Source organism: Anticarsia gemmatalis, chromosome Z (assembly GCF_050436995.1).
Source record: "Anticarsia gemmatalis isolate Benzon Research Colony breed Stoneville strain chromosome Z, ilAntGemm2 primary, whole genome shotgun sequence".
Classification (NCBI taxonomy): domain Eukaryota; kingdom Metazoa; phylum Arthropoda; class Insecta; order Lepidoptera; family Erebidae; genus Anticarsia; species Anticarsia gemmatalis.
This window is the reverse complement of record NC_134776.1, coordinates 10,138,919-10,165,995: the sequence shown is the minus strand read 5'-3', so window position 1 is coordinate 10,165,995 and position 27,077 is coordinate 10,138,919. Positions and strand designations below refer to the sequence as shown.

At 35.8% G+C, this 27,077-nt stretch overlaps 1 protein-coding gene across 6 annotated transcripts in view; it reads left to right on the top strand.

The window, feature by feature from the left end:
- The window catches only part of Fhos (Formin homology 2 domain containing), a 94,619-nt gene extending 67,542 nt beyond the window's left edge, over positions 1–27,077 (top strand). The window contains exons 3-20 of one of the 6 annotated variants that reach the window (XM_076134940.1): positions 52–161; positions 10,970–11,028; positions 18,642–18,826; positions 18,907–19,385; positions 19,687–19,775; positions 20,157–20,864; positions 20,994–21,284; positions 21,399–21,922; positions 22,036–22,038; positions 22,288–22,494; positions 22,836–22,958; positions 23,078–23,335; positions 23,646–23,863; positions 24,117–24,309; positions 24,528–24,667; positions 24,891–25,006; positions 25,515–25,575; positions 25,757–27,077. In XM_076134940.1, the coding sequence (XP_075991055.1) occupies positions 52–161; positions 10,970–11,028; positions 18,642–18,826; positions 18,907–19,385; positions 19,687–19,775; positions 20,157–20,864; positions 20,994–21,284; positions 21,399–21,922; positions 22,036–22,038; positions 22,288–22,494; positions 22,836–22,958; positions 23,078–23,335; positions 23,646–23,863; positions 24,117–24,309; positions 24,528–24,667; positions 24,891–25,006; positions 25,515–25,546 (3,735 nt within the window). In that variant the 3' untranslated portion in view covers positions 25,547–25,575; positions 25,757–27,077. Of the gene's footprint in view, positions 1–51; positions 162–10,969; positions 11,029–17,980; positions 18,827–18,906; positions 19,386–19,686; positions 19,776–20,156; positions 20,865–20,993; positions 21,285–21,398; positions 22,039–22,287; positions 22,495–22,835; positions 22,959–23,077; positions 23,336–23,645; positions 23,864–24,116; positions 24,310–24,527; positions 24,668–24,890; positions 25,007–25,514; positions 25,576–25,756 lie in introns of those variants that run through there. The other 5 variants (XR_012960368.1, XR_012960369.1, XR_012960370.1 and 2 more) reach the window with 5 other exon arrangements.

Genomic DNA, 27,077 nt, shown 5'->3' with positions numbered 1-27,077 from the left:
GACCAGCTGTAGGACAACAATAGCTAAGATCTCCTTGTTTGCTTGTTTCAGCTGGATGATGCTACTCTCCAGGTGTTCAAAGATGGTGACTACGGACCCTACCTAGACCTGGACTCTACGCTGGGAGAGCAGGATGAGGAGTTGGAGGGCCTTCAAGACAGGTAAGTCAGTTGTTAAATGACACTTGTCATTTTATGTAGTTTAAGTACTTATTACTATTTACTACGAAGAGCTCGTGACTAAGTAACAATAGCCACACAGATCAATCCCTGAGGTTGAGCTACTCTTGCCGAGGTTGTTCCGTGGATGGGTGGATATCTAATACATATCGAGTTCCGTGTTTCGGAAGGCACGTTAAATTGTGGGTCCTGGTTGTCATTTTCGAAGTCCTTTGACGTTGTTACCAGTAGTCAAAAGCTTGAAAGTCTGATAAGGGTATTATGACCTTCAAGGAGGTAGGTATTACCGCGACCTCGCAGTTAAAAAAAATAGGCGACAGTAAACAATGAATAGAAGCTATGCACCTGCCATAAAAAATATAACAATTCAATGCTGTGACCGTTATTTGTTGGTGTTCTCAAAAAGCATAAACCTACAAACATGTTACATAAATAGGGATATTGATTTATGAATGAATGTGCGTTGTCCCCGGCCGCGATTATTGTTCTGTTCCGGCACTTCCATACTCCCCTCTTGTTCCCATAATTGATCTGATGACGAACTACACCATCCACTGAGAGACTATACAAGTCCATTGACATTGATTTCTAGAATAAAGCTTTCTTTGACCCTACATAATATTTCTACTGATTTTAACTATTGGACGAAAACGCTCTAAACTCCAACTGAAATCCAATTTTTTGGGCATTTTAATAAGGTCATCTGAGATTTCCAAGTAGGTACGGTAATGTTGCAGCCTGAACAGACGATGGCATCACATTTGTAATTTCTTTTTTAAGGTTTGATTAAATTTTGACCATTTTCACACCAACGTATTAATTGAAACAAGCCCTCTTGCAAGAAATGTTACTTAAATTTCAGACTCGATACTAGCAGAATGCCAATTATAGCGTTATACTACTTCTGCCATCGACCAACCTGTTGAATTCTCTACCAGACGAAGTAGGTAGCAATATAGCGACGCGGCAGAATCCGCTCGAGCATAATTTGGTTAAGTGGTTTATTTTTGAAAAATTAGAATAAGTCAGTCATAGCAGACGACCAAAAATTTTACCCGATCAACTACCTTCATGTTGAATTTCATCAAAGTCATTTCAGCTGTTTCGCCGTTGAAATCTTTGAAAGGTATAGATAAACATTCATATTTAGAAAACTAGCATGCATCTCTGTCTTTTCATCGAATAAAAGTTTATATCGCGATTGAAGAATGACCAAATGTATAAATATATTTAGTAAGTATACCTAACAGGTCTTAAGGTGACACAAATGCGGTAAAATTAGTAAACGCTTACTTCTCTGTTATTCACCATATACTGATAATCATCCGACCGCATTTTAACTGGTGGCAGACACGCGCGATCAAGATCCAGATATTCAAAGTGCCGTTACATAAGCACATTACTAAACACCCAGAATACGTTCCCACAATCAAAAAGGTACAAAAATATGCATATTTGAAAGTCCTTAGCTTGAACTCGCGGAGGAACGGGGCACTCAAAATGACGTCATCTCAATGGCATGATTTTCAATTTGGCGAAGGAACATTTTTATTAAGTAAATAATCGTTTCATTGAAATTGAATTCAACGACGCCCAACATTAAATGCATGACACGATGGTTAAAGTATCGGGTTATAAAAATATAATTTTATGCAATGGCTCGGGTACTATGTTCAACAGATGATGGACAAGTGCAGGGTCTGTCACAAATATAGCTCTATAATGGTTGCTGACATATAAATGCAGTGCTTGTAGTACGATCTATATACAACTGTACAAGGGCACTCATAGTCTTGTGTTGTAATCCTGAAACGCTGGCGTAGTTGTGACTGTCTCATGAAATATTTGCCCGATATATTTAGTATTAGCCCGTAAAAGAAAAAAGATCTAAATGGTCTTATAAGACTGCATGGGCCTTTTTACCTATGCCATATTTGTCATGAAAACACTAAATGTTTTTATCAAGTTTTGGTGACGCTAAATGACATCTGAAGATGCATTTAGTTTGTAAACACATGCCGGTTGTCCGACATGTATGAGAAACTAACAAGTACTAAGGTTCCAAGCGTCTGCCGTCTGAACCTTACAATGCCTCCTTATGAATCTCTGCCTAATACTAAGTAGTCTATATAATATTACATAAGTTTCTTTAAAGACCGCCAATTACGGGGATATTCCGATACATGAGTGAAGAAATTACATTTTAAGGTAGTCTAGAGAAGCCTAACAAAGCATCAATACATTGTCGTGTGGCGACGGCACGTGGTACAGTATTTAACTGCGACGCAGTCATTCTTATGCGATTTACAAAACTTTCAGGTGACCGTTGCGGCGACGATCGCTCTTATATTATTAACTTTATTGCTAAACCAAATAAAACCTCTTTCCGTAGCATGACTTACGAAATAAAAAATTGAAATCCTAGTTTCAAAAATATTGATAAAAATAATTAAATTATGTAAGGGATAATTGCAATAAATAGGCATACCAGCTTAATACACCACAATTCATGTTTTTACTGATTCGAAGAGCACCAAGTACGTTAAAATCCAAGATAAATCAAGTCTTAACTAGAATCTCGCCAGCGGAACTTCATAATAAGGATTGTGCATTACAATACAAATATTAGTACTACAAACTAGCTAACATAATAGATTTTCCACTAGTATTCTAGTATTATGCATTAATACAATGGAAAAGCCTCGAACTGGTTTCACAGTGATACCTACACATACTATGTAGAAGTTCAATTCAAGTGAAGTATTTAGGAAAACCTACGTACACAAATTAAGAAACAAATTGAATCAAACTTACTACATTCAATTCTCTTTATGTGCCGCAATGAGACAAAATTATTTTTATGATAAAAAAATTCGAAACATTCTTGCAATTTCTTCTGAAAATCTTTGTTGTTATTGATCAACAATATTATCGCATTTTCATCAGCTAGGGCTGCTCTAGAAACGATTAGACAACTATCAAAGGTTGCCGCACCATTTTCCACGAGATTCAAAATAGATCGGTACCGGATTCGACACATGTACATTTATTTGGGTTACTGTTACAACTAACCCGGTAAACGTAGATTCGCGGTTTCATACATACAGGAATGTGGATTTTTTAATCAATTTTCTATTGTGTGTTTTAATTGAGATATGGAGAACTAGTGCCACCTTTATACAAATTCGCCATTCGCTACGTTGTTGAACCGAATGTACGTACTGCGTTGTTTAACTCTTTCGCATTTTTAACAATTTTATAGCAGTATGGTAAAAATGGCTGGCAAATTTGATTCTTCGCGATTCACTAATAGTTTTATAAAGAAACAGATTTGCCTTTACTACACAAATGTCAAATAAAAGTCAATGGCTTTAGCAGTTACTTTAAATATGTATAAAGAAAATATAAGTATATTTGAACACTACGAGTAAATAGAATTCAAAAGTTTTAAGGCTGTAGCAGCAGGATATTAGAAATGTTTTCCTAGATTTACCTCCACAACTTGAATTTCCGGCTATCGGGGGACTTTGATTACATCTTGTCTTTCAGCCACACATGAATTGTTCGATAGACTGGAAAAGGTGTAAACAAATATATTTTACTGTACAATGGTTATGGTTGATATACTTAATATTAGATAAAAGTTCAAGTTTAAGGTACTTCCATATTAATTGTCCCTATGTATTACTATTTCATTCGTACATTTAATACTATCAATGTAGCCCTGTTCATCATAGAAATAAACTATTCTATTAAAAACCTGACATTCTTCCTGCAAAATTTAAAAACGTTAACAATAACCTATTAGAAAATTACATAAGCTGCAGTGTAACATAATGTCTTCATTGTAAAATGTCATTAATATCGTCACGATAGAAAGTATGGGTATTACTAGCAAGCGAAACTGCCTATGTTTTGTTCAATGCAGTTTTTTCGACTGTTTCAATCGTGATGAAGTCGAACGCTAATAAAAACGTACACTGCTTGAACAATGAACTTACACTGCGAAAAGAAACATACAGGCTGTAGTCACTTGTAGAGAAATCTTAAGAAAACATCGAACAAATTGCACTATTCAGAATTAGAAAGAATAATGATAGCCGAAATTGTTACTTTAACTTTTACCTATCCAAATAAACAAGCTTCAAAGTGCTTTCATTGCCTAAATCAATTTGTACAACGAAACATTTTACCGTCAATAGCAAACATATTATTATAATTAAACACGTCACTTACATGTCAGAAAGGAAGGCGGAACGTTGCACGGGAATCGTAATAATTTGTGAGTTGCATCCGCAAATTTGCCAATGTATGTAAAAGCGTATTATCAGCGACGCGATAGCCTCCAGCCTCAGTCGGCGACGGGCATCGACGGGACACAGGCGCTCACCTATTGTCCAATCACGCTAACACAAATATTTACGTAAATAAGTGATACTAAGTTAACATTTGTGACACACATAAATATTATGAACGGTGATTTTTATTAATTAAAACTTAAATTTTTATGCAAAATTTGCACATTGAGGTTCAACCGTTAACAAGTTGTTTAGTAAAGGGCTCAATTACTCCTGTTACTAGACTATGACTAATTTCTAGTTGAAAGAGCACTAATTCGATCATACTCTTATAATTGAATAGGTGATTACAAATTCACAATAGAGTCTAATCAACGTGCTTTTCATGTTTGATTCTGTATCTCATAGCACTATAAAAATAATTTAGTCGAAACGAGAAGATATTAAACAGCCTGTAGATAATTTGTGGGAGAAAAATGGCAGATGAAACGAAGTTCACACAGTCTTGCTCAGTCGAGGGAAATGCACAACCCAGTCGGCCAGTACGGCGGCGACGGATCAGAAAATCTTGGGAGCTACCAATCGACCCCGAACGCGCTGCAGCCGAAGAGAAATATTATCCTGCTAAAATAAAGTACAACGTGGCTTACGAGCTAAGTGACATGTCCGACGACGATGATGATGAAGAGGACCCGATACTCGAGGAAATTTATATAATGTAAGAGTTTTCTTTTCATAGATTTATTTATTATCATAAATATTTTCGAACTTCTATTAGATTACTGTTGTGATTTAAACAGTATACGGATTGCATAAAAGTTTGGTGTTGTAAAACGTTAACGTAAGTTACGAGTAAATAACTTACCTTTACAATATTTTTTTTAATCCAGAGTATTAAATACGTAAGAGATTACATTTCCGGGGGACTGAATGTTTATTCTTGCAACTTTGCACCTCAGTAATTAATAAATACTATCGTTACTCCTACTATATTGTTTTGTATTAGTGATCTCATATTATTAATTTTTAAACGTTTCGTTTGAAATCTAACGCGCATTTGTATAATCGAACCACTTCATCGGGCTGCAGTTCAAATTAGCGTTATTTATGTATTTTTCTATGCTAAGACGAGAGGATTATCTAATCGTAGTTGATCTAGTGGCCAAAGGCACAAAAAATCAATATTAAGAATTATAAAACAAGCCGCGTAGCGTATTTACCTCAATTGGTGAAAAGTATTACATACAATCTGCTCTAAGTAATAAAGTTTGAGGAAAATATTGTAACAGTAAATGACTAAATAAGATTTGTATTTTGTCAATTGATTTGATTAATGTATTGATTATGTATTACGTAGGTTTGCCTCAAGTTTCTTATATTAAATTAAACGACAATTTAAGGTTTCCGTGGGTTTTCTTTAGTTGTGTAATCAAATGTCTTAGTCTATATTTTTAGTTCTTGGTTCATGAATTCACCCTGTATTACCTATATATGTTAGAAATATTTGAGATTAGCTATGTGTTTGTTAAATAACGTACGTCGGAAAAATGTATTCCGTCATTCCAGAATTACAAAGATCCAAATTCTTATTGTAACAATCTTTAACTCGCCTACTTTTATTTGACGAATTTGTTTTAGTCATATGGAGCGCTCTTGAGTGATAATTTTATGAGTTCAACTATTATTGATGCCACGCAAATCCCTTACAACCGGTGGGGGAACTTCATGTTCATTGGCTAACAAGCTAATCATTGGCGGGCATTTTTATAACCTATGTTAAATACTCTTGAAACTAAGAGTTAATAACGCTAAATTATCGGACCCTGTCTTGTTATTACCGACTTTACATGTGCTTTTGATGGTTTTGAATATCATGTAAAAGCTAAAATATTGAGAGAACATTAATTTGTGAGCAGAAACTCATCGCAAAACGCTCAGTAGAATCTGTGTAGCGCAATAGTTAACGTAGGCGCTACGCAACTTCCACTCTGTTGGGTGTCGTGAGTTTAACACAGCATATTTATTTGATTCTACACTGCACTTACATAGAATTATGGTTCTTGTATAATTTTATAAGACTTTGCAACACATAAATGTTTGACCTAGGCAAATGTATAACCTAAACATGTGCTGTACTCTCAACTGTCGCGTTAGTCTTAAGCTTTACATCTCAAGTAAAAGAGACCGATTTAACAATGCGCGGAAACATGTTTCTAACAAAAATGTACAGGCGTACTAGTAAAGATTCTAATACGTATTCACGAAATAATTCTAAATATGTTGAAGTAGGTGGGTTTACGAATTCCTAAATGTTACATAATTATAATGTATAGTATTATTATTCTAGATGCAATTTTTAATGTCCATTTTAATAAGAGTAAAGAGAATAATAATATAACATGTAAGTCATTATAGATCTGCTCTCTGTAAAATTATTATTAAACGTTACTTTGATCACACTTAAAATTGCGGTATATTTTGTTTCTCTAATACATCTTCCATACTTTTCGGGTTTTTATAAACCAGGGTTCAAAATTAACATTAATCCATGCATAATCGCGTAAGCAAAGCCGTATTTTCTTGGTTATCAATAACAATACCGACGTAAATATCTTCTTATGCTTGATTTTGGATTAATAAAATGAAGAAGAAAAGTAAAAAAAAGAAGTATGTAATGTATTAACCGAGAATGTGCTTGCTCATTGAAAGAAAATAACTATCTTGTACATTTTTTACACCATTTTATCCGAGACGTGCATCGAACTGGGAAACTTGTAGCAGAAATATAATTGATACAGAATAAAGAAGCAAAAATTGAAGCGACGATAATAAATAAAAAGATCATGTCTGGCTTCATCTTTATGCCTGTATCATTAAAACTTAGTTTTTCGATAACTGTCAGGATTTTGTTTGGGTCAATAAATATTTACATTGTAGGTACGACATGGCGGAGTTAGTTCGGAATTGTTGAATTAGTTGTTGAACACTTGATTGTTCATCGAATCTGTATAGCGTTGATCCAACCAAATATTTCAAATTCTCAACAAATATTTGTAGCGTAGACAAAACGCTCCTGCGATCCAGTGCAATTTTACAAATTAAAGGTAAACGAGAATTATTTGAATCATAATCCATTTCCCAATATGCGTTTTTAATAAATGTTATCAGTTTTACTACTTCATTGATAAATAAGTCTATTGACGAATGTTAAGTTAATAGTTTAATAAAGACATCACGTGTTGTGATGAGAGCCTGGTGGACCCACTCTACATAATATTACACGCCAAACCAGGTATATGTTTAATGCCTAGCCGAGTAAATACTGAATAAGACAAACGGAAGCAGCTTTGTCGTGATGAGGCTATAATTTATGTTCATAAAGTCACAACATTTTTAGTTTATGGGTCTATTCCAATTAAACAAAAAATTGTTTCGAAAATTTGTTCGAAGTAGCACCTGAATTCATCCGATATTTAGCTACTATAAATCCAGCGCTGTGTGAGTCTAAGAAAAGAAAACAGAATTCAAACTTTATTCCAATTAACAATAAGCCTCGCATGACTTAACAAAGACGGCTAACGCGTTCTGCCAAAACATGAAAAAGTGACAAAAAAATATGAAGACAGAAAGAGCATCAAGGATCACGACGTAGATATATCAAAGTCCACTAAGCAAATAATTGAAGATGTTGCTTGGAAATTAGACTAAGGCCTAGCTGAAGCTCCCTGAAGCGTGAGAAGACTGCTTCTACGAGTCTCACTGCCATTAGTGTAAACTTAAAATCTTTACGTAGACGTGCCACGTATCCATACCAATCTTTACGTATTCTGCGTATCAAATCTTATGTATTATATCTTTACTAGTATCCGGTCGAAACAAAACTAAACATGCGGATTACGGAAAGATTACGGTCATTTTTTTTTTACATTTCGCCTCATGCTTAAAAACGCTACTAGTTACGATTTCCAAGATTTCGTCTTTAGCGAAATGGTTTAAAGTGCGAATTTTACATAGATATTAAATAATTATTGAATCTTGAGACAGTTGCTTTTTTTCTAGTTATAGGCGTACTTTTCGAGTAGGTTTTTATAGGCGGCCTAACTTGATTCTTCACTACTATTAAGGACCGACAACCGACTTGTTATTGAGAAATTTTGTATGAGAATCTGATCGGCACCTCTAATAGGCGTTTTAGGAAGTATTTTGAACATGTACCAGCAAATACTTGTAACGTTACATGATTTTTGTAAGTTCTCGACAGAATCAAAATACATCTGAAGAGAATAAATAGAAATATCTTTTTTTTTTATTTTTAGCATTTTCTATACGATATAGGTATTTCATTTTGCTTTTAGTCAGGGTTAGTTAAGAATCCTATAACTTTATAAACTGATAACAAAATCTAAAACAGTTTGTTAGTTCTTTTATTAGTGCGTTCACGCATTCAATTAGAACATACATAAAACCTTACCTGTATTGATGTTTGAAGCCAAAGCCCATCAATAACATAAAATAACTGAAAAATTCCATCCATTAAATCTGAATTCGTCACATTTTTTAGTGACACCGAATAATTAAAATAACCCATTCGTAATTTTAAACAACCAATATTATCACTGGCATGTCGGTTTAATAATAAATATTTGTCGCCAGGGTTTTACACAAATATGGCTCAAACTTTATGGAAATAATATTCTGGATTCTCAATACGAATGGTATGTTTAATTTTCATATCATTAAACAACAGTACCTAGTAAATATAAGAGGATGTAAAACACTAAATCCTTTCGGTGCACAATATTGCACGTTTCTTCTTATGTCCACATTGCTATTGCTTGCACGAGATTTTTATTCTTTATCCGTAATAAAGAATAAAAATCTCGTTGTTACAATATTTACGTTGTGTAATTTTAAGATCTGTTGGGAAGCGATAAACAGTAAAAGAAAATGTTTTAATTAAGCGGCGTTGCTACAATACGCCGAGAATGAGCCGTCTTTAAGGTTAAATAAGGACACCTTATTTGCGAGACAATCTAGATCCTTAGAACTAAGTACTCAATAACTACATATTTTATAAATACCCAAACCTTTGATGCTGTGAAAGTCGGTAAAACAATTTTCAAATTATTTTTAAACTATTTCTACTTTCTATTTTTACCAACCAAAGATTGATCTCGTTACAGTAGTTAAAGAAAAAAACATTTTATGGAGCTACCACGCCTCATAAACGAGACAGACACAGACAGTACAGAGTACAGAGGCATATACTTAAAACTTTTTATATCGCTCTCTTTGTATATAAGCTTAAAAATGTTTTTCACCATTTCCTCGTTAATTTAGTTTCGCTTTGTTGGTTTATGTTAAGCCTAAACCCGATAAACAGGTAGCAATTTCCAAGAATATGGACAGTGGACTAAATTCACGTGGACTAAATTAATGTAAGCTCAAAGTCACGCAAGTGTATTGTACTCTAGTCACAACGCATCAAAAGATAACCATAAAAAATTGAACTAACTACTTAAACATAGCAGCTAGACGTTCTTCGAATTTGTTTATTGTTTTAATATTTTTCTTGCACGAAAATTCACAGAAATCCCAGTAATATTTTGTATCGAAATATGTTTTTCACGTGTATCCTTATTTTCTCTTCTGCGAAAAGGTCCGACGATAGTGGAGGTGGTAGAAAAGTATTAAATCTTTTCTTCTTGGATTTTAATGTTAAGCTTATGGAGAGCAATAATTTTTCAGTATAAAAATGAATAAATATTATATTTTGTATTCTACTAATTGGAACTACCCACACAGCAAGATATTTTTAAATTCTGAAATTATGGAGAGAGAATTTATATGAAATATATTTCTACTAAACGTAAAAACGGTTACATTAGCGCCATCTGTCGGCAGTCATGAACGTGAACTACTATTTTTTATTGGTTTTAGGTTTGTTCTTCCTTTGATTAAATTGATAATTATAAATATGGAGGTGATTACCAAACTCCGACAGTTAATTGATACTGTGTAGACTATTATAATGTTTTAAAGATGATTGATATTATAGATACATAATATATGTAAGTATTAGGCCCAGTGGAAATTCTTAGTAATCGCATTTATAGAGCTCACAATATTTGCAGCTATATTTATAAGCAAAGTGTGCGCAAGCCCCCACATGTGAAAATAATACTGGGTTTCAAATAATATTCTGTGTAAATCTATATTCAGAGTGAACAGGTTACAATTTTATACGAACTTATATTATTACTAGCTGACCCGGCAAACGTTGTTTTGCCACGTAAATAAAAAAAAATTGTGTTACTTAGGGGTATGAAAAATAGATGTTGGCCGATTCTCATAGATACCGTATAAGCACAAAAAATTCATCAAAATCGGTCAAGCCGTTTCGGAGGAGTATGGCAACGAAAACTGTGACGCGAGAATTTTATATATTAGAAAGGCTTATGCAGAATATTAATAAAATATTTTCTTTTTCAGCCGTAAAAATGCGCTGGTGCTTCGGACGCAGCTGTCGGTGCGAGTTCACTCCATCATTGGTAAGCTGTGATTTCTAATAACACAACTCAAACGGGTCGTAACATTGAAAATCACCCTTACTCACGGGAAAATAATTCAAGACTAATAATTGCCAGGTTTCAGGTTTACTCACTTAATTATACTTGCAATTCACGAAATACAGAATTTATTCCCATAATACTTCTCAGAGTACCGAATTGGGTCCATTTATAAATTCGAACCCACTCGCCCCTTACTATATTGGTGGAATTCCTTTAATATATTTTACACCTCCGCTGAAGTCCACTGAAGCTTTCAGCGAACAGCAGAATAGCTATAAAAACAATAATTTGAAATTATATTTTTATGTTCTGTTTCTTAGAATAAGCGCTTATGGGGATTCTTTTTAATGTTGTTATAGTGTAATCGGCTTACCTTTCAATGAGCACCGTCTCGTCTACAGGCGCACAAATCTAAGAGGCCGCTTTTATTCGACACTAGAATATTAAAACACAAATAAGTGTGTTAATATGACAATCGATTGGAGAATTCCCACATATGGTTTCATTTTTTTCAGCACATAAGCTATTCCTATTAACACCTAGGGTCCGATAGTTTCTAGTATCTGATTTCTGAAAGCATGTTCATCATGATTTCTGAAGGAATAATTCTTGATAGACATAGATTTTCATATACGTCGTGGTATCAAATTACATTGTTTGCTTCAGATGGAATAGTATCCACACAGCTTTGAATCTTTCGCGTTTCATGTTTAGTATTGATTAATTACTTATACGGGAATTAACGTTACAAGGCACGTTTCGCTGTTCGCAAACTGACTGACACAAAGACATTCATTTGACAATTTTGAATTCTAGCAAACATTTTAGGATAGCTGTTTCAGTCACGATATCCCAAGTTTCATCAGGTATTGCATTTATTCTGAATCATCTACATCACAGACAATCGATATTTAGCCAACGACTTATGTTCACGCGTGCACGGGGGGCTACAGACGCGCGGGGCAGGCGACGCGCGGGGCAGGCTCGCACGGGGGGCTACAGACGCGCGGGGGAGGCGACGCGAACGGCGAGCGGTCGCCGACGCATTGCATTCGCCCATGAATCATACTAAGCTACGGTTGTAGCGTAAATTATTAAATTTAATTTTGAAGTATTGTACTTGCATTTGTTGAAGTCAATAAGAACTGTAATAGTGTCATTGTCGTTTAATTGAAGAGGCCTTCCTCCCTAACATTTGGCGACCGTGTACTAAGTGAGAAGCTGCAAGGAAGCGAAGGGCCAGAGCGTGGCCATTTTCGAGAGTCACCCACGCGGTACGCCACGCCGCGGCGCCGCGCCATCGAGACCACCTAGTACTACACGACGGCGAAATTGCTGGAAGCGGGACCAGAGGAGGCTGCTATCACCTATAGTGGGCACCGCGGCACGTGGTTTGTCCTAGGGAAGTATTGCTCGTTCCTATCACTTTCCGTTCCCGATTTCTGCCTATATTTGTGTACTAAGGGTTTGCCTGCTTCCTCGGGTATAGCTTGGTTACTATTTTAACCGCATTTGGCAGATTCATGCTATTTTATCTGGTGATTCAGTTTACGTAAGGTGATTCAGTTTACCTATTTTAAATACGTCTATATACGTGTGTTATTTTTTTTCTAGGTAATTCAGTTTACCTAGGCTGTATTATATTATTTGGTGCCTATACACAAGCCATATACCTAAGTAAGGTTTAGGTATTGTGTTAACAGGTTACGCCTTTTCTATTTTCTATTCTGTTAGTTGGCTTTTTCGACTGCTTTCCTGTATGTACTAATATTTAGGTCCCTATTCAGTGTTTATATAAAAACTGTTGCACCGCTTCAAGCCTTGCACTGCATCCGCTTCAAATCGCTTTGCCGAACGTTTTCAGGAATCGTCGGCTGTACCTACGCATTCCCTCCCGGGTCCCTCCAAAGACATCACGCCTCGTGCCGCGCGGGCGTCGCGAGAGTAGCAGGGCGGCCATCTTGTCGTGCATCGTGCGCACGGCGGGCGGCGGCGCCGTGTCACCACGTGGCTGCAGCCACGCCTGGAGTTTTGGTTTGATGCACAAATCATTACCTATTTCATTGTTTGTTTTGTCTCAGATATTGTGTATTTAAAATGACAGATACGGAATGCACAAGTGAGTTAAGTGAACTTATTAGAAAACGAGGGAATATTAGAGGACGTTTAACTAAATTATGTGATTATATACAGGAAATTCAAAAGTCAGGTAGTGCTCTAAGTAGTGTTAACATAAAAGAATTAAGTAGACGGTTAGATAACTGTCAAGAACTATTCAGGCAGTTCGATCAAATTCAAACGTTAATAGAAAACAGTTGTGATGAATCCGATATAAATGATCAAATATCTCTAAGGGATTCTATAGAATCTAAATTTATTTCTGTCATGTCAATTATTGAGGACATTCTAGACAAACAAGGCGTCGATAAAGACAAATTTAATGATGCTTGTAGCCAAAAGTGCTCCCAGGCAACTTGCCTATCTCAACATGGTTTAAACTCAATAAAATTGCCGACAATTAAATTACCACTGTTCAATGGAAATTACTTAAAATGGCTAGAGTTCAGGGACACTTTTCAATCATTGATTCATCAAAACAATGCTATACCAAATATCAATAAATTTCATTATCTGAGATCCTCACTGGAGGGTGGTGCCATTGAAGTCATTAGATCTTTAGAATTTACCTCTGCAAACTATCAAGTAGCATGGGATTTACTTTGTGACAGATATAATAATGAAACAATTCTTATAAACAATCATCTTCAAGCGTTATGTAATATTGAAACTTTAAAAAGAGAATCGTTCAGAGATCTTAGAAAGTTAGTAGACATTGTTTCAAAAAATTTAAGAGCGCTCAACACTCTAGGTTTGCCAACTAGTCATTGGGACGCGTTATTAATATTTCAAATTACTGGCAAGTTAGATACCAAAACAGGTGAAAAGTGGGAGGAATTTAAGAAAACTTTACCTAAGTTACCTACCCTAAATGAGTTTTTTAGTTTCATTCGTAACCGTGCTGATGTACTAGAAACTACAGCAGTCACATCACAACAAAGTAATAGTGATAACAGTAATTTTAATAAAGGTAGTCAATCCAACAATTGGAAAAATAAACAACTTGTAAGGTCTAATTCATTTGTCTCCTCGGCTGAGAACTTATGTGATTATTTGTGTTTATTGTGTAGCGAGCAAGGTCATCGTATACACCAATGCAATAAATTCAAAGCTATGAATGTACAAGATAGGATTAAAGAAACAGCTAGATTGAAGTTGTGTTCTAACTGTCTCCAAGAGGGTCATAGGTCTTTTCGTTGTCGTTTGAAACTCTCATGTAAGTTTTGTAAACAAAAACATAATAGTTTATTACATATAGATAAAGCAAAAAATTATAATAACACTGAGGAAGGTTCTAGTTCTACTGAAAAACAATTACCTGTGTCATTATCTGCACTCTCTATGAGTCAGGTGCTGTTGTGTACCGCTATAATAGAGCTAGTAAATGAAAATACTCAACAAGCTTACCTTGTTAGGGCTCTGTTAGACACAGGCAGCCAGTCTTGTTTTATTACAGAGCATCTGAAAAACAAGCTGGGGCTATTAGTTAAAATCACTGAACCGTTAAGGATTTCAGGTATTAATAATGTATGTTTTAATGCATCAGAGCGCTGTAATGTAAAGATTAAGTCAAGATTGAATTCTTTCAATTTAGATATTAATTGCATAATTGTACCACAGATTACAGGAGCATTACCAAGTGCACCAGTAAATATTTATGATTTAAATTTACCTAAGAATATTGCACTGGCTGATCCGAAATTTTATTGCCCATCAAATATAGATATGTTATTAGGTGTAGATGTTTTCTGGAACATTGTAGGCACTAAACGTATATCTTTGGGTAACGATAAACCCATTTTACAAAACTCCCACTTTGGGTGGTTAATTAGTGGTCGATTAAATGAATATAGTAATGAGACAGTCTTAACATGTAATTTTACTAAAGAGATTCACGATGATCTCAAAAGGTTTTGGGAAGTAGAAGAAATTAATTGCACTGATAACACTTCACCCCAAGACAAAATATGTGAACAACATTTTTTAGAAAATATGAAACGTCTTCCAAATGGTAGATTTTCGGTAAAAATGCCATTCAAAGAAATTCCTGAAGAGGCCTTAGGCGATTCTTATTATTTAGCTAGGAAACGATTCCTTAATCTTGAGAAAAAATTCAGTAATAATCATAAACTTAAACAAAATTACACTGAATTTATTAAAGAATATTAGAATTTAGGTCATTTGCAGGAAGTTAAGCGTCCTGTGTTTGGATATTACTTACCACATCATGCGGTATTAAGAGAACAAAGTGAAACAACGAAATTACGTGTAGTTTTTGATGCCTCTGCCAAAACAACTTCAGGAAAATCATTGAATGACATACAGTATGTAGGTCCAGTGGTACAAGATGATTTGCTATCCATTCTATTAAGATTTAGAACTTATAGGTATGTACTAACTGGTGATATACAAAAAATGTATAGGCAAATAGAAATTGATCCCTCTCAGAGACATTTACAACTAATTCTATGGCGAGATGAGAGTTCTGAACCAATTAGGGTCTATCAGCTAAGTACTGTGACTTATGGGACAGCATCTGCGCCTTTTTTGAGCACTAGGTGCCTTATTCAGTTAGCTCAGGAATGTGATAATCCTATAATTTCGGATATTTTAGAACATGATGTCTATATGGACGATTTAACCACTGGCGGTCAGACAGAGGAAAATATTGCTAAAATATATGATGAGGTCAGTAGGGTTTTATCCTCAGCTGGTTTTCCTCTTCATAAGATACGCACAAATTGTCCCGAAGTAATACAAACGGAGACTACTTCTAAATCTCTTGATCTAAGTAAACACTCTTCTGTTTTAGGACTCAATTGGTCACCTCAGATGGATACATTAGATTTTACTGTAAATATGGATGGGAGTAAAAAACTTACCAAGCGTACTATTCTGTCATCAACTTGTAAAATATTTGACCCATTAGGGCTGTTAAGTGCATGTATAATTAAAGCAAAAATTATTTTACAGCAATTGTGGAATGAAAAGTTAGGCTGGGACGATCCTGTGCCATCCCATATAGAGAAAAGATGGGTAAAGATATCAGAGAATATAAATGATCTCTCAAAAATTAGTATACCAAGATATGTATTGTGTGATTCTCCTATATCAATTGAATTACATTGTTTTGTAGATGCTTCCCAAGAAGCATATGGAGCTTGTGTTTATTTAAGGTCAATTCATAGTGATAATTCTAGAACGGTTAAATTGCTTGCTGCAAAAGCTAGGGTAGCACCTTTGAAATCTTTAACTATTCCTCGCCTTGAATTGTGTGGAGCACTACTCGGTGCTCAGTTATCGACAAAGGCACTACAATCTATTAAATATAAAATATCTCAGAAAATTATTTGGACAGATTCGACTGTGGTTTTAGGCTGGATTTCTGCTCAACCTAGCCTTTTAAAAGCGTTTGTAGCTAATAGGGTGATTGAGATTAATGAGCTAACACAAGGTTTTTCTTGGAGGCATGTTCCAACTCACCTCAACCCTGCAGATCTCGCTTCTAGAGGAGTAGACCCTCAGCATCTGCAAGATGAACCCTTGTGGTGGGAAGGACCCTCCTTCTTAAAGGAGGGATCAGCTGCCTGGCCACAGCAATCCTGTAATAATGTTGACTTACCAGAACTAAAAGTTCATGTCCATATAGATTCAACTCATAATTTGGTAGTAAATTTTAATAATCACTCTAGGTATAATCATTTAGTTAGGTCCATAGCCTACGTATTACGATTCATACATAACTGTAGGAACACTACTAAATTAACAGGTTCACTACAGGCTTGTGAGTTGAATAACTCAAAACATGTATTGTTGAAATTAAGTCAGCAGGAATCATTTGAGATAGAATTAAAATCGCTTAGAGAAGGTTTGGGATTATCAAAAAATTCAAAAATAATTAATTTAAATCCTTTTATTGATTCTGAAGGTTTATTAAGAGTAGGAGGTCGTCTTGACAATTCGGATTTTGATTTTAACAAGAAACATCCTATTATATTAGATTCTAAACATAGACTTACCTTTCTAATGATGAAAAATGAACATCAACATTTATTTCATGCAGGTCCGCAGCTGCTGCTGTCTGTGGTGCGAGAAATGTACTGGCCAGTAGGCGGGAGGGCCTTAGCACGCAAGGTTTATAAACAATGCACTATATGTACTAGATTTCGTGGTAAAACTATACAGCCTATAATGGGCAATTTACCAGCGGCTAGGCTAAAGGCTACTTTTCCTTTTCACTCAACTGGTACTGACTTTGCCGGACCTTTTCTAATATCTAGCAAAAAGGGTAGAGGTAATCATATAACTAAATGTTATCTTTGTTTATTTGTTTGTTTAAGTACTAGAGCTGTCCACTTAGAGCTGGTGAGCGATCTTACTACATCAGCATTTATTTTATGTTTAAAACGATTTATATCTCGTCGAGGTAAGCCCTACGAGATACGATGTGACAATGGCACTAACTTCGTGGGGGCAAACAATGAACTGGGTAAGGTGCTTCGCTCCAGTCGTGACTCAGTCATTGATTTTAGTAGTCAGGAGGGCATAAAATTTAAGTTTAGTCCAGCTTATTCACCTCATTTTGGAGGGCTCTGGGAGGCGGGTGTGAAGGCAGCCAAATTTCATTTAAAGAGAACAGTAGGAAATACTTCTCTAACTTTCGAGGAACTGTCGACCCTTTTTACACAAATAGAAGCAATTTTAAACTCCCGACCTCTTTCTCCATTATCTACCGATCCTCTTGACCTTAACCCTTTAACCCCCGGGCACTTCCTTATTGGACGGCCACTGACCACGGTGCCCTCTTTCGCAGCGGAAGACACCAGGCCGAACTACAATGTCATCTGCAAACTCAGACTGGATTTCTGGAAAAGGTGGTCTAAGGAATTTATAGCAGAGCTTCAGCAGCGTGTCAAGTGGCAGAAGAACGTTATTGGCCCTAAAATTGGAGACATGGTGCTGCTGAAGGAGCAAAATTTGCCTCCTCAGCGCTGGCGGCTTGGCCGCATAACACGTCTACACCGTGGAGCAGACAGTACCTGCCGTGTCGTAGACATTTTAACGACACGTGGAACAATTCGCCGTGCCATCCATTACGTTATCCGGCTGCCGGCTGAAGAAGAAGAGCTGGTTGAAAGATAGTCTTTCAACGTCGGGAGCATGTTCACGCGTGCACGGGGGGCTACAGACGCGCGGGGCAGGCGACGCGCGGGGCAGGCTCGCACGGGGGGCTACAGACGCGCGGGGGAGGCGACGCGAACGGCGAGCGGTCGCCGACGCATTGCATTCGCCCATGAATCATACTAAGCTACGGTTGTAGCGTAAATTATTAAATTTAATTTTGAAGTATTGTACTTGCATTTGTTGAAGTCAATAAGAACTGTAATAGTGTCATTGTCGTTTAATTGAAGAGGCCTTCCTCCCTAACAACTTACGAATTATTTGCATATAATGGACATTTTGCTTTATTTCAGAGAGGCTCCTCCATTCTCAGGGTCGCGAGCTTCGCAGAGCTCTATTCACTCTGAAACAAATTTTACAGTCGGACAAGGATTTGGTACACGAATTTGTTTTAAATAAAGGTCTCGACTGCTTAATTCAGGTCGGCAAAATGGCCGACCACAATTACTTAGACTACATACTGAGAGCAATGGGCCAGGTAAATATACGATAAAAACATATTATAGTCACTGACATCCGTATTTTACATGAAATTAAAATACTTTATTTAATTTGTAGGTTCTTCTGTATGTAGATGGAATGCACGGAGTGATGGCACACGATGGCTGCGTCCCATGGCTGTACACACAGATTGGCTGCAAATTCCGCCACATAATCAAAACCTCACTAAAGCTCCTTCTGGTCTTCGCCGAATATACGGCAAAGAACTGCCTTATTCTAATTAATGCGATCGTTCTCGTCGATACTTCGAACAACAGACAGACCTGGCACAACCTTATGAAGATCCTTCAAGATGTCGATGCTTCTGACACAGAACTTTTAATATATGCCATGACACTAATAAATAGATGTCTTAATAATGCTCCTGACAAAGATCTTTACTACGATCAAGTCGATTCATTGCTGGACCAAGGAATCGATGAAATTGTTCAGTTATACATGTCAAAACAGGGGATTGACTTGGATCTACTCAGACAGCTGCAAATATTCGATGCTGTTCTCCTTTACGAAGACAACGATGATACTGCTGCATTAAAGTAAGTTTTTGTGTTTTTATTTACTATTCATTAACTAAGTAGAGTACCTATCCTATTATAATCTTCTACTTTTTTGTAGGAAATTAATAACATATGCCTATGTAAACTGTAACACTCAATCTATAGTCAATCTAATTATATTTATTACCATGCTGTTAATACATAACATTCCTTCAAAAGGGACCCCAAATGATAACATCGCAACCTAGCAATCTGCAATCGCACCTAGCAATGAAGTACATCCCTTACCCAAAAAGATCGCATTTTAGTCAGTCTAATATTCCATTATTTTATTTTTCAGACAACTGGATGATTCTGTTATAAATTCGATTCGCCGCAGAGCCAGTCTCAGCACAGAAAGGAGGAGATCTAAGAAACATAGGGATAAAGGTACATCAACCAGAATTATTTTACGTTTGTTAATCAGTGTGCTTTCAATATCTTAAAATTAATCAGTCTTGCATGGTATGACTTCCCATACCTTTATTATTTTCAAACTATTTTAAATTGACTTGATGTTTTTGTTATGTATTTATTTCGTTTGGTTGATGTGTGTAAGATATTGTGCAAGAGAGACTTAATATGGGAATCAACTACTACTTCATGATGCGAGTTAATTCTAATATAACCACATAACTCTGCTAAATAACAAAATAATTACATTTTTAAACTAATATCAACGAAGCATAATCTATGGTCCCATAGTCCTCTAAACAATATGTTTTATGTTTTCGCCTTGAGTTTATTTTGTGTTGTTTTTAACTAACGCAGCAAAACCAGTCATCACTCATGCGGAACCAGAAATTAAAATAACAAATAACCATCGCCAACAATTTTTGCCATCTATTACTGACAACAAAGAGAATAAAGAACTGAGTACAGCTTTAAGAAGAAGAAGAGACAGATTTGCGAGACAAGCTCACCACATAATACAGCAACAAGAGATGTTGAACCACTCCAGTGACATTTACAATGGACTCTTTGGAAGCAGTAATGGCACCTACACGGGCACTAATGGTAGCTTTACAAGCAGTAACGGGAGTTTCACAGGGACAAATGGAATCTTGCCTGGTACCAACGGAAACTACACAGGAACAAACGGAAGTTTCACAAGCAGTCATCGAACTTTCTCTACCCCGAACGAAAGCTTCTCAAGCATGAATGGTAGCTTTACGAGTCAAAGCGACAGCTTTTCCAGTCTGAATGGTAGTTTTAAAACTGCGAATGGGAGTTTTGCAAGCACCAATGGGAATTACACTGGTACAAATGGAACTTACTCCAGTACAAATGGAAATTATACAAATATGAATGGAAGTTATACGAATGGTACATATGCGAATAACAAAAGTTATTCGAGTGTCAATGGTAGTCTTAACGGTATGAGCAATTGCAATGGAGTCAATAATCATCAAGATGAAGACGACAGCTACATCAATAGAACAACGAAGAATTTTAATTTAGCAGAAGTTTTAAAGAATGGTTTGTGCTTTCACTAACCCACTAATTTATTTTGTCACCCGCTTTGTTTCGCTTCTGTATAGCTCGATGTGATAATTTTATTTTATATTATTGCTACTCGTGATTAAACCTTATTATGACTTTATTCAGGTAACCAAAGATACACTAGTGGACTTAAACAGCGGATCCAAAATGGGACTTTGGGTCACAGTGTGAGCGCTGCGGATGCGATTGCTGCAATGCGACAGAAGCAGCTAGACACTCCAGAGGTGAAGGATGATCGAGGCATATTGTTGAATAGAGAACACAGTATCAAGGATTTAGCGCAGAGATTGACCAGCCCAGTGAGTCCTACCACCGAAGACAAACCCATAAGGGTTGCGGATATGGCTGGCATTGTCTCAAAGGCGAAAGAAGAATTAGCCAAATCTCAATCTAAGGGTAATTATGTACTCTTACAAAATGTATTAAATGACTATTTAAGTGTTTATGACATGCTATGATGAGTACCCATCAGTTTGACGGGTTTTGACCGCATTTTTTTATTTATTACAGAAATCATCAAAAGCCCTTCAATCGAAAAGTCGCCGAAGGTGCACGAAATCAAAGTCTCGGAAAATGATTTGCATTGGGAAGAGCTACGAAAAGGGTGTCTCCATAGGGAGTTTCAGTTATGCGATTTAGATTTTTCAGACTTGAAAGAAGACTCCGATGATGACATGATGTCACCAGCGGTGAACGCTGCAAGCGGGCCTCCGCCTCCTCCTCCAACTATGTTCCCCCCAATGGGCATACCTCCCCCTCTTCCAGGCTGTTTCCCTCCCCCACCTAAAAATAATGTTCCTATACCTCCAAAAGCTTTGTCTTCAGAGCTTTCAAATGACTCAGACAGCTCAACAATCAAGAAGAATAAAAAGACTGTTAAGTTGTTTTGGAGGGAAATTCAGGAGAACCCGACGCCTATGCCAATTCGTCCCAAAATCGGCGGCTTTATTTGGGATGATCTCCCAACAGTCAATGTGGATACCCACATGCTAGAACACTTGTTCGAGTCCAGGACTAACGACTTAATCATTAAGGTTGGCAATCAAAGAACAATAACTCTCATAAGATTTTATTGATTAATTTTACCTTTAGAAAAGATTATTAATTTTGTTTTCTTTTATTTTTTTTCATGTGCTTCGTTCTTCAGGAAGTAAGTATCCCACTTATGGTTTTATGATTTTAATCCCATTTTCCAATATTTTTGTATTATTTGAAATTATACCTCGGTTTTATAACTTATCATTCGTATGGCGTGATCCTAAAAAACTGTATATAAATAATATCTAAGTGTCTCGAGTATTCAGTTCCAGCGATATATTATTATTATTGATGAGTTAATTAGAAGTCACATAGTCCCTAATTTCTGGAAATGCTATTCTGACTAACGTCAAATTTACAGAAATTGTCTGAACCTAAAAGGAATCTTATATTAGACGCTAAGCGGTCTAATGCAATCAATATTGCCATGAAAAAACTACCGACTCCACAAACCATCAAAGCGGCTATCATGAAAATGGATGCCACCGTCATCGGCAGAGAGGGTATTGAAAAATTGTTGACCATGCTTCCAACTGAAGAAGAGAAAGTCAAGATACAGGAGGCACAGGTAATAAAGACTGAATATATATCCAAGGCCAGTTCCATGCCGTATTCATAAGTGTTGGATACCCTATGCGATAGATAGGGTGACAGCAAAAGTTTGTAAATATCTATCAATATTCCAGTTCATATTCAGTTCCTTATGTTATATTTATTTTATATCCTATTATTTCATTAATAGTTACAAATCTAGCGCCGCGACGTGTAGGTTGAGTAACTTAAAGGTGTATTTACTAAAAGTCAATAGTTTTATTTAAGATAGCTTAAAAAGATTATCAGTAGTAGTCTATCTATTGGGGCCATTATTTCTTTATAGAGATAAGTAAAACAAAATGTTATTGATTCCAGTATGCTAATCCAGATCTGCCTCTGGGCAGTGCTGAACAGTTCCTACTCACCTTGGCTTCTATCAATGAACTATCATCTCGACTTAAGCTTTGGGTGTTTAAATTGGATTTTGATAATCTAGAGGTAAGGGTCTATTTAATTTGTACTTTACTCTCATAACACTATTGTATAATGCATTTATTTTCGTTATTTAAAGCTTGTATTAGACATAAGTCGTCATTGTGGTCTATTTAAATTTACAGAAAGAAATCGCTGAACCACTGATGGACCTCAAACAAGGGATTGAACTGCTAAAGGTGAACAGGACGTTCAAAGTAATCCTCTCGACTCTTAGGACAGTGGGCAACTACTTGAATGGCAACTACGCCAAAGGGTTCCGCCTGGAGTACTTGTCCAAGGTCGTTGAGGTGAAGGACACTGTCCACAAACACCCACTCCTGTATCACGTATGCGAAATGATCATCGAGAAATTCCCGGATAGCTCTGACTTTTTCAGCGAAGTAAGTAGTATGATTTGTGTACTCTTGGTCTTTTATTTAGCGTAGTTCACGTGAGAGTAGCCAACCGGTATAGTATTACGTTTTTCTAAAAGTTTACTAATTACCCGTTTATTTTTGCTATCGAGATATCCTTACGTTCCTTTCGGTGTTTCTGCATAACAAGAAACATGGAATTGAAAGAAGCAAAATAAGATCGCAGGAATCGTAGCAAGCTTGATTTTTCTTTTCTTACTCCTAGGGGAAAAATACAGTCTATAAATTTACGTATGTGTATTGCTTGTATATTAAAAATCCAATTCTCTTTTTCCAGGTCGGTCCAGTTATTCGTGCATCTAAAGTAGATTTTGATGTCCTCACAGCGAACTTGCAGAAATTAGAATCGGACTGCAAGGCGTCGTGGGACCACATGAAACGCGTCGCTAAACATGATGGCTCTCAGATCTTTAAAACTAAGATCAATGAATTCCTCACTGACGCTGCTGAAAGAATTATTTTACTTTCTCTTATCAGAAAGAGGGTGATGAGCAGGTAATATGTCATTAAAATAATAAGGCAAACAGTATATGTTAAAATAAATTTCGACGTTACAGCGGCATTTAATATACGGTTGTATTTTCATGTTCTTTTTGCCTCCCAAAATGTGTTGTATACAAAAAGCCATTGCAAAAACTGCCGATGCGATTTCCACCAAAATGTGCAATGCTTACGAACTGCGCGCTAGCGAATAACATCCTAAAGACTCGAGGAACACAAAGCACAAAGACGTTTCTGTTTGTTACAGATTCAACAAATTCTTGTTGTTCCTGGGAGTGCCGCCATGTGACATTTCCAAGACTAAACCAGCTGAATTCCTTAAAGTCATAGCGGAGTTCTCACTGGAATACAGGACGACACGGGAGAGAGTTCTTCAACAGTTGGAGAAGAAGGCTAACCATAGAGAGAGAAATAAGACTAGAGGAAAAATGATTATTGATGTAAGTTTACTACGACCAACTGTGGTAGCTTTACATTATCATTACACTTTACAAGTACATTTATAGTGTATGATTGTACATACATAACATGCTCTCACAAAGTGAATTAAACATTCACTTATTTTATTACGCGTAAAGTTAAACCAAAGTAAACATACTTAAGCCTGGTTAGTCATTCCTTAACATACATAGCTTTCATTCACTGAATATATTTTTAGGTGAGCAACTATTCAACCAAAAATGGCGATCATACAGCGGACAACGCTCTTAAAGAACTGCTGAAGACTGACCCCGACACGGACAGTCTGACTGATGGCAGGAGGAAGAGCCAGTCTAATAACAGGAGGATTCTAGTCAAGTAAGTTAATACACGTATTTATACATTACAAAACCCGTCGGCCCGCCTACACTGCCGTGAACGCCGCGGCTGTCTGTATGTAGTCTGAATGGAAGAGATTTATAAAACAATCAGTTTTCTAAAACATATTTCTCTGGGAAGTTTTAGAATAAAAATAATTACAAAAGCAAAGTTTACTTAAAAAAAGACACAGTATCTATCATATTGAACTTATTACTTTCAGTGGAGATTTCTCAGCAGACGATGAGATATTGGAGAGCCTGGTGAGGTCAGCGACCACCAAACGTAAGCCAATGGCGAGGGAACGCAGAAGGAACAGAATCTCGGACAGAAAGAACTGTAAGTTTCATTTGAGATTATAATACCTACATGTTTTAAAATTGTGGGCTATCTTCTACTGAAAGCTGGCATCGAATCTAATTTATTATTTTACTAAGACTTTAATAAGCAATGTAATGCCACGATAAGTGTAGATACCTACAAAAAATAGACAATTATTTTAGATGTAAAATAAGTAGTTTTATAGATGATTAGATTTAAAATTGATTCTGTCATTATGCGAATAATAATAACATTGCAATTCAATGGAAAACAACGAAAAAAATGGATTTTCACTATAATCTGCTGCTGTGCGATTTTTTTGAAAAAAGAAGTGCTATTAATATGGACCATCCGTCTTGGTGATACCCAGAAAGACGAAGTATTAAATTAGTTAATACTCTCAATTATATTCAAAGAAAGATATTACTACATGTTTGTTCGCATTTTTATTAGTATTTTTGCGTGATTCTGCGTGGTGTATGCTCTTGCAAAATGTTTTATTTTTAACATTCAATTTTATTTACAGTGAACAGAACTCTAGATGGTAACCAATCTTGACCCGAAGATGATGACGAAGAAGAGAAAAGGTAAGTCATTACTAAAAAAATATTTCAGGAAGAATACAAAACGGCCTACTTGTTTTAAAAATTACGCGTGAATTTTACCAGTAAGAGACTTTCAAAAGAAGATTTACTCTAATCATGATACAATAAAATAATTTTGTTTTGTCCTTGATATTATACTCATAGAGTTTTTTTTGTGTTCCAGGGATTCGGAGTACCGACGTTTCTGAAGTGGCACATAACCGACTACAGTACCGATACAATATTATTATTTTAATCGTTTCAAGAATCTCGATCATCAGTTACTCTTAGATTATAAGCTTTAGGCTTCAAACTCACTTCTAGCAAATTTCCAAGTTTTAAATTTGTAGATTCAATGTTTCACTAGTTTTTAAATAGTAAAGCATATCAAATAATTCCTTTAAATGCTCTTTAAATTATAAATGTGTAGCTCAATGTTAATTCATTATAGATACGTAAATGTCGTCATTTTAAAATTATATGGTGATTTTTCTTTTATTCTAGTAATAAATTAAAGTATCATCATTTTACGATCAGTAGTAACACATGGTTAAACACTATATTAAATTCATAATCACATGTAATTCATATATTTTTCCACTTCAAAAGCATTTAATACTGGCCCCGATTATAAGAAATGTTTTTTCTACATAGAAGGTAGAAAAGACAGCATTTCTTTGTCTGCATTTCATGGTGCATGGGTTTCTGTGTCGTAATTAGGCAAGTAGGACTCTAGAATAATTACAGGTAGATAATATTGTGGATGCAACTCCTAACATTGTTGTGTCAAATATTCGTAGAATTGGATGATCTCTCTTTCCGTATAAAATTATGTGCAATTTTAAATTTATAATAAAAAAATCTGGTAGCATGTTTCGTCTAATGACTTTTAAAATTATAGTTATTGTAGTTTAAGATTGTTAAGACTTAGTAACAAAATATGCCGAGGCTGTTAACTAACTACTCATAAAGTATTTTTATGAAACTACTATTTTACAGTGTTATTCTACGTAATGCAACATTTACAAGTATGTCAATTGTAGATCTACGAAACTCGGTGTATTTTGAGCTATATGTGAAAGTATCGACAGAATTTTCCCAACTTCGTTAGTGTATTTATGTAAATAATTCATGTAAATAGACTCTCTATATAACGTCTAACTTGTGTTTTTCTACTTCGACAACTGAATCTAATCTTTTCACTTCTTTCTTATATTAGTATAAATTTTATTATGTTCAGGTTCAATGGCATGAATCAGATTTGAGCATTGTAGTGTAACGCACGACGGCAGTCGCAAGGATATTTTTGTTCTCTTGACAACAATACACCTTGCTTCAAACATTTTAATAACCATAATAAAGATTTAATTTTGAGCATGTTTAATAATACCAATGTCTCTGAATATTCGTAGCGTGACCCTATGTAATTATTGTATTGTAATCGTTATAAAATAGATAATTCCTTCATTATTGTTATTCTGCAATTAAATATTCAAACAATTGAA